The 8,848-nt window shown below is 41.5% G+C and overlaps 1 protein-coding gene across 1 annotated transcript; it reads left to right on the forward strand.

Annotated features, from left to right (window-relative positions):
* Nucleotides 1-2,235: 2,235 nt before the first annotated feature.
* tbrg4 (transforming growth factor beta regulator 4) lies at nucleotides 2,236-8,621 on the forward strand. Its single transcript, XM_086311917.1, has 11 exons — nucleotides 2,236-2,370; nucleotides 2,837-3,346; nucleotides 3,461-3,781; nucleotides 4,453-4,627; nucleotides 4,789-4,946; nucleotides 5,036-5,146; nucleotides 5,240-5,384; nucleotides 6,784-7,026; nucleotides 7,113-7,224; nucleotides 7,368-7,482; nucleotides 8,070-8,621. The coding sequence occupies exons 2-11, from the start codon at nucleotides 2,924-2,926 to the stop codon at nucleotides 8,169-8,171; spliced, it is 1,905 nt and encodes a 634-aa protein (XP_086168043.1). The 5' UTR covers nucleotides 2,236-2,370; nucleotides 2,837-2,923; the 3' UTR covers nucleotides 8,172-8,621.
* Nucleotides 8,622-8,848: the final 227 nt, after the last annotated feature.

Consider the following 8,848-nt stretch of genomic DNA (forward strand, 5'->3'; position numbering starts at 1 on the left):
CAGCATTAACCCCAAACTACAAATTAATTTTACCAGTTCCTTCTACCTTATTCTGAATCTCCACCTTTACTGGCTATTTGATTTTTAAACATTAGCAATTGCAAATCAATCGATTTAATCCAAATCAAAAAACTGTAATGATGAATAGGCTATTTGGTTAATAAGTACAAAAAAAGATTTAGCTTGTATAGAGACCGTCGTGTTGAGGGACAAAACGTTTAGTAGTTTTGACTCAGTTTGGACTTTGCTTATCAGATATTAGATTGGAAAGACGCAAAGAAGAAAAAATATGTAATTTTTAGAAATACATTTAAAAATAATAAATGGACAGTTCAGAGTTGATTTATGTATCAACATATACTTTAACTATAATAGCCTGTGGTTATGTACCAAACGGAGTTAAGGTCATACTGTCCCTTACCTGTTCCTACGTAGAACTCTTTGCATGCTGTGTAAATAAAAAGATAAATAGCAGGTATGATAAGCTGTGAGAGTCAATATTATACCACACTGTATAATAGTCTGTACAGTGGTTAGATAATCAAAGTACTTTTATCAGCTCTAAGAACGCAGTGCTGGAGGGTGGATAGGTGAGGGGAAACTCTCTGCTCAGATTGTCGTCTGCAGGGCCCAAACATGACAGAGCCTCTGCCGTGTTTTTACAGATGTCTGCAGACACTCATTGTTGTAACCACTCTCCCTTCCTCATTTATACATACTGACAATGGCTTGAACGCAAAATTTCAAATTTTTAAATATTGCTCCATCAGACCTCTCGCCACTGATTTTTGTTCAGTTTATGTAATTTGACATATATCAGCCTTTTCTCCCCGTTTCTCTTCCTTAAGCATGTCTTCATTACAGCCAACCTTGCACAGAGACCATTTCTGATGAGGCTCAAGCAAACAGTAGATGGGTAGAATAAAGGTCCAGATGCATATCTCATGTTCTGTATCAGGACTTTGCTTAATTGTTTCCAATTTCATGAAAACATGACTTTCAGATACTATTCATCTGTTGTAAATAGTGTTTTGGGCTGCTACTTATTCTTTTGTCCTCCATCCAGGGCTGAACTCTTAGTCGAGGTGGCTCACCATGATTACTCAGTATATATTTGTTATTGAAACTGACACAAGTTTTAGTCAGTTGGTACTATAAGCAGTGGCCATTCACTGGTCAAGTAGCCATTCATTTTGCCTGAACCCTTGAACTTCTCCCTTCCTTATTATGTCCCTCCATCTATTTTCTTACCGAGTTAATTTAACCCCTCCTTTGTCTCTTCCTCACTCTGTTGTTGGGGCTGCTGTCCCGCCTCCTGCACTTCTCCATGACTAATGCTAACAACAGCAGCCTCCTGTGACTGTGAGAAAGTCACCATAAAAGGTTTGTATTTTGTTTGATTTTGCTGGTACTGTGTGTGTGTGTGTGTGTGTGTGTGTGTGTGTTTGTGTGTTTGTTTGTTTGTTTTTTTCTCTCTCTCAGCTTTTCAGCTCTACCTTTTCACCACTTTCATTAGACTTTCCATTGGCCCATTAAATCCAGGTATGCCACATTCAGACAGTCCAGCCCTGCCTCCACCGCTCTGGTTTCCCCAAGTTTTTGTTTTTGCTGTAGCTCTTTGGAAATCACTTTGCCTGTCAAAATGGTAACCTACAATAATATGGAAAATAAAATGGGAACTAGTGATGGGTTTTTGTGCCTAAAGATAGAATTTAAAATTAGTTCTTTGCTAAGTTGTCTGTTATGTGTAGACACAGCACTGGTTCGCCCCTTTTTTAATGATTCTTTGGTCAATGTTAAGTGGCTGATCAAAAACAAAAAAAGAAGAAGAAGAAGAAAAAGAGAAAGCCCAATTCCTGTGAAAATGGCCAGGTACAAGGACAGTGCTGACGAATGAAAAAGCAGCCAATGTCGAAAGATTGACTGACCCTCAGAAAATCTGTAGAACTATTGCTCAAGAAGAAAAAAAAATGTAAGCAAAATATAACAAAGTAATGCAATGGGTGGTTCAAGAGTTTTGCACAGTGCTTTCTCCTGTCAAGTGTGATGAGAGCGTTCACACCAACTGTGACGGTAAACTAAGTAGCTTGCAAATAAGACAGATTTGCCCTGAATGTGAGCTTCATTTCATTCATGAACTGGCGAACGTTTGGATTTGGTTTATATAGAAATGCATTACATTATAAAATAGATTCAAACACACACTATTGAACGCGACCTGGACTCTCGATTCTTGTCGGGCGACTCCAGCCAATGACAGCGACATCCGCTGATCACGTGACAGCGTCCGACGACGTCAATTTTCTGCGACCACCTCTCCTAGACACTTTCCATGTGAACAACTTTCGCCAAAATGATCGTAAATTAAAGGTAAGCCTTTGGTTATTTGGGTAGCCGGTGAAACCGTGCAGTGAGTCTGCTCTCCGACGCACAGACACGAGTATTATGAGGGGAGGTAGATGGCAGACCGGCGTTTCACTGCGCCTCTTCCTCTCTACAAGGTCAGGATTCAACGTTACATGACAAGACCAGCGTGTTCTCTCTTGCTGCCGGGTTCCGTGTAAAGAAGATGGGTTTTAATCAGCGTTACAGTGGCATGTACTGCAGAGCTAGGCTTAGATGCATTATTGACGAAGAAAAACTGCGTACCACTGGTTACACAACCACTTTTATCACCATTAGCGACGCTGTTCAGGAAATCTGTATCACAAGTAGAAGATGAAACATGGCTAAAGCATTTGGCGGACTTGAAAATGTGTTAACTTGTAGTGAGATTTAAAAGGCGACCCTTTTCTTATAGCCACACTTAATGTTGAATTCTTTACTGCCCCCTCAGGTTTAAAGTGGGATGGTGACACCAGCTGCTGAGCCGTGAGAAAGCCCTTCTTTCCTGTCTTTAGCCACTCTCTGTCTCTCAGACTCCATGGCTGGCCGCCTCCTGGGCAGATGTGCCCGTCTGCTCTGCAGGTCGTCCTCTCAGGCCTCAGCTGCTGCTGCTGCTCGCCTACCTCTATCTGCTGCTGGGCCTGCAGAGTATCAAAGAGCCAAGGGCTGGCCATGGCTCACAGAGAGGTCAATGTGTGAAAGAACAGCAGTTACCAAAGAAGACCACTATTCAGTGAGCCCTACTCGCACACAGCTGGACGAATCGGTGGACAAGGCAACAGTGCCAGAGGACATCCTGTCTGCTTGGGAAAAGTATGGAGGTAATGGTAATCAAGCTGCCACCGCCCTCATGAAGTGGGCCCAGCTGGTACTAAAAACCAAGGGAAAGTTTAAGGAACAACAACCAGAACTGATGATGGATTCAAGGCTCCTGGATATGATGAATACTTTATCTCGGCAGGTACATGAGTGAAGTGCACTAGCTCTGCCCTCATCTATTAAAGTTATCAACATTCAAAAGAACTTTAAGCTTGTCTGTTGAGATAAATATCTCATTTATCTTTGTGTATTCAAGGTGGCCTCTGTGTGGAACAGCAGTCTAGTGTCTGTCTTGCGAACTCTCTGGATTATGGGTGTTTCCCCCGGTGATCCGGTGCTCAGTTCTGTCCAGACAGAAGTCCTGTGGAGAATTCGAAGGCTGACGTACAGACAGCTGGGCTACTTGGTAGACTGGGGAGCAGGCAGGAAAGCTCAGCAGGATGTGGAACTAGTGAACGCTATGCTTAAACAACTTGAACTGCGCTGGACTGAGATTGATGATACGAAAACTGTCAGTGCGCTGATATCCAAAGGAGAACGCATGTCGCCAAGCTTGATGGACAGACTGGAGGACAAGGTAACAGACTTCAAACAACGGTCACCTTTAAAACACAGTTAAAGTTCCAGTTTTGAAGTTTAAAGTTTTAATGTCAGTGTTTTAGGCAGATTTCTGTGTTTAAAAGTTTGGCCCTTCTCACTGGGTTAAAGTCATTTACATGCAATCCCTTGAGATTGCTAAATGGAGAAAGCACGTGTGAAATTTTATATATATATTATAGAAAAAGTTGAAATATTAATGTGTTGATTAGAAATGATAAAAATGATTGTGTCTGTAGTGGCAGCACAGTGAAAGTAACTTAGAGTTAGACACTGTGTCCATATACATAAAACTCTGTACAGAGATTTTACCTAGTATTTAAGGCAGCGATACAGTCATCTTCTTCTTTTGGAGTATAAATATAACCTAAGCTTACTGTCATTTTCCTCTGTGCATTTATTCTAATATCATTTTACTGTTTTCATCTACCGTAACTCACTATTATCATTTTTATATTATTACTCCATTCCCTAATTATTATTATTATTATTGTTTTTATTCTTCTTTAATTACTTGTGTTGTTTCTTTGTTAATTTTAATTGCTTATGCAGCTGGGCAAGATCAGTTGTGTTTAATGTGCTATATGAATACACTGATTTGACTTGACATATATTGAAATCATATGAAGGATCCTCTTTCTCCACTTTTAGGCTTTGGAGCTTGCAGAGGGCTTTTCAGGAGAAGATATTCGCAAAGTCTGTGTATCTTTGGCAGCTCAGAGTCGCAGAAGCGTCCCACTTCTCAGGGCTCTGTCCTACCACCTTCTCCAGAAACCCTCGGCAGAGTTCACCACACCTTTGATAATGGACATGGCCTTTGCATACGGTAATAACACCATAAATAATAGGCTATGTATGTGTTATCATCACAAGTCTTTATATTAGGTTTGATAAACCTGATGAATGAGGTTTTGTTGTGTTTTGTATATGACTGTCTGCTCACACGCTCTGCGCTGCTAACAACAGAACCTTTATCATTGCTTTTAGGGAAGCTGAGTTTCCACCATTCTCAGGTATTTCAGCGAATGGCCTCGGAGTTATTACCCAGAGTCCCTGAGCTCAGTTCTGCTGACATCACACGCTGTGCTAAGTCACTTGGTTTTCTCAAATGGCTCCATATGCCTCTATTTGAAGCCTTTGCTGAGGTGAGTAATCAGCCCCTGATAAAAGTCATTTTCAAAACATTGTGCATCTGTGATTTCAAATTCTCTCTCTATACATTTTGTTTTATCAGCACTACACAGCAAACAGCGACAAGTATACTACTTCTCAGCTGTGTAATCTGCTCATGACTTTTGCCAGACTGGGCTTTCAGCCCAGCAAAGGAGAAGAGTTCTTTAACAAGGTGCTAATGTCATTAAAGGCTTTTTGTTGATTGTGCACATTTCGTTCTTCTTCCTAACTGAAACGATTGCTCTCTGTGCTGTTTTGATTAAAGGTGCACTCTGTGTTGGAGAAGGCTGTCTCAGGCCTGGAACCCTTTCTGAAAACGGATGTGGTTTGGTCTCTGTGTGTGCTACAGCAGGCCAAACCCCACTATCTCATTCCCCTCATACAGCAAAATCATGTTTCCAAACTTTCAGGTAAGAATCGGTACTGTGTGTGCGTTTATCCTCAATTCTCAGTTCTGCAGATATGCGCTTTATGTGACACAGCAGGCTCACACAAGTAAATCAGGTTTCCTCTAAATTGTCAGACGTTCAGGGTGAAATACACGGCCTGCTCCTTTAAAGTAGGAGAGGCTGGTGAATGTGCTTCAGGTAACTGATAAGGAAGCCCCTAGCACATTACCAAAATTCCTGGTATGCGTTGAGGCAGAAACAACAGATGATAACAGCAGGACATCCAATCAGACCCAGAAAACCAGCACAAAGATTGTTTTGCCAAATAAAATAAAAGACTTGGAAAAACATCCCTCCCACAATTCAGAGCTGAATCCCCACACAGCACCTATGTGATACCACAGGCTGAAAGTTTTACAAGCTGAAACATGGAGGAAATGTTCACCACAGTTGTCATGGAGACCGATACATAAAGCAGCTCAAAGATTGTAAACTAAATAGTCATACCAGAATAAAGAGCTGACAGGAACATGTTGGCATGGGATACTTTTTTAGTGCAGTTGATTCATTTTATTCTGACTTTATGTGCATTACAATAATCTAATGCTTGTTTTACCTTTAGTGCAAACTTCTTAAAGTATATTTAAAAGAAAATGGAATTTAGATACAAAATATGATACTGTTCCCTTTAAAATAAATACTGAGCTGCCTTGGTGGTGGTCTGCGTTCTCTGAGTGTCTCTTGCATTTTATGTTGTATTTGTTCAGTTTTTGAGAGATTTTGAGTTTGTTCGGTTGCTACCTTTGCAAGGTCTCCCGTGTAAAACCAGATTTGATCTCAGTGGCACTTCCTTGTTAAATAAAGGGAATAGATAAATGAAAATAAATTGGCCCCGTAGTTTTCTTAATCACAGGTTTTAGCCCTAACTGTGGTTGGTGTGCACAAACAAAGACAATTGTATAGACCTCTTACCACTCACAGTAGCTGGTGAAGTAGAGCTGAGTGACTGAATCAATGTAACTGCAATGCAGGGATGCTAACCACGAAACTGTCTGGGCTATATAAGCAAGACAGGAAGGAAACTTTTAAGGAAAAAAAGAAAAAAATATATATATAAAAGACCTCAGATTTCTCTGATTCCCATCTTTTTTTCTCTTTTTTTAACGTTGTGTTGTAGTGTCTTTCTGGGCATTTATGGTTAACTACCTAAATACCATTCCTGCTCAGCAGATGGCAGTACCACACCACTATACTTCTGACTGGACAAGATTGATCATCAGTCCCATTTTCCTGTAGAGACAAAAAATTGCTTTGTTTCCTCAAACCTTCTTGTAAGGGTTTTGGAAGCCCTGTTGCCAGTGAGTTGTCGTCACTCCTTCTCTTTCCTTTGTGTTGTTTTTTTTTTTTTCCCTCACTATAGAAGGAAGTCCAGCTCGAGCAGAGAACTACAAACTGAAGCTCTTGCATATCGCTGCTACTCTCAGCTTGGAGCATCCTGGTTCTTTGGATACTCTGTCCTCTCAGAGTGTCCCGTCTTTCCCGGCCAGCAGCTCCCCCCTGTCCCCTCTGCAGAGAACCCTGAGAGAAACATTACTGAAGTTTGTGGGCGGGAGGTCAGAAGCCCTTCGCATTGGTGTTGACACAGTGTATGGATGGACTATTGGTAAGGAGATATAATAAGCCTGGAGATATAATATGAGATTACATGCTTCATCACTACTAGAGCGGTTTTGTTTTTTATGTTCTCAGATGGTGAGCTCGTCGTGGATGCTGACAACAAACCAGTTGACATGGTAACAATAAAAGCCCCTCATCTACCAAGCGGAGGAGGAGATCAGGCTTTACCCACAGGAGCACGACGGTGAGTCATAGGGAAGAGTCATGTGGGTTTGGGTACTTAAAGATTTATTTTGAGCTTTTTAATGTTGCAGCATCTTTTGCTCCAGGAATCTAAATATATTTGTCCTCCTGTTTCCCCACATATGTTTTTTTTTTTTTTTTTAGGGTAGCTTTCCTATCTTGGGAATTTCCCAACTTTGGCTCAAAGAGTAAAGACCTTCTGGGACGTTTTGTCATGATGAAGCAACATCTTCAGTTGGCTGGCTTCATCACAGTAGAGGTGAGTAGAAGCCAGCGTTGTAGCAGTGCCTGAGATGGTGTTGTTTCCCCCCCCCCACAGTGACTGAATAATTTTCTCTATATAGGCTGAACAGCTCTGTTTGTTCTTTAGATTAGTTTTTTTTATTGCCCAAACTCAAACACACACTAAAGCCAACTGAAATAGAGATCTTCTGTTTTTGTTCTCTGCTCGTGAGCAATATTTCAAAGAAAAGAAGCAGAGAACCAGCACCGCCGCTGCTGCTGTTTCTGTCAGGCTGATTGTGTGCAAACAATGGAGCTAATACTTGTAGAGCTGAGAGTCAGGTGGGCCCCGCTGCAGTCTGTGGTATAAATAGAGCTCCAGCCGCAGCTCTGCCTCATCTAGGCCAATCCAAGCTCTGTCTCTTCTCTCATCTAGGACAATCTCCTTAGCCAACTGTATACTCACTTGCTTGTCGGGTTGCAGTGTTTCAGACTGTATTAACTGACCAACTATATGAATCTAAGAGTGAAAACCAACATTTTATTTTAAATATACATCTTTAATGGTGACAGATGGTCATCAGCTCTGTAAACACATGCTTTGTCTGTTTTATTTTCTTTCAGGTGCCGTATTACGAGTGGCTGGAGCTCAAGACAGAGTGGCAGAAATTAGCCTACCTCAAAGATAAAATGGGGAAGGCTGTGGCCGAGGACATGGCCAAGTGAACTGGGCAACATTTGCAGGCTCAGCTAAATCGGAGCTTTCCCAATCAAATGTGGGACCACCGGGAATACACACACCCACGTTCACACACTCAGAACAGAGCAGCATTGCAGAGAAGCTCTCATATACTGGCACGAAAAAAAGAAAAGGAAAAAAAAAAAGCATATAATTTCCATCTGGTTCCCTTGGAAACGTGTGGGGCTTTCCCTGTTTCCATGGTGACAGTGATAGAGTTTTGGAGCCAGAGAGAGGCTGAAATGAACACAAGGCTTCTGCAGAAATTTTATGATCGAGGACTAAGTCATCAGTGGTGACAAGGCAAAACCGAAGCAGCACGGCTGTGTTTCAATTTGTTCCTAATGTGCTCAGCGTCAGGGTGTGAATATACTGAAATAACTTATCTCTGAATGTGTGTCATCTTGTGATGGAATAAATTGTTTTATTTAATTTTCTTTTACCTCCCTTTGTGTTTTAATGCTGTTGCATTCGTTTGCTTTGAGTGGCACTCAGATACAAGATGCTCAATTCTGTGTTTCGCAACTGGTTTGCACATCGTGTGTGTGTGTGTGTGTGTGTGTGTGTGTGTGTGTGTGTGTGTGTGTGTGTGTGTGTGTGTGTGTGTGTGTGTGTGTGTGTGTGTGTGTGTGTGTGTGTGTGTGTGTGTGTGTGTGTGTGTGTG

The sequence above is a fragment of the Aulonocara sp. 'chitande type north' Nkhata Bay genome, linkage group LG11, assembly GCF_057382095.1.
Source record: "Aulonocara sp. 'chitande type north' Nkhata Bay isolate Kocher_YH1m ecotype deep benthic linkage group LG11, A_spYH_male_GT1.1, whole genome shotgun sequence".
Lineage (NCBI taxonomy): Eukaryota > Metazoa > Chordata > Actinopteri > Cichliformes > Cichlidae > Aulonocara > Aulonocara sp. 'chitande type north' Nkhata Bay.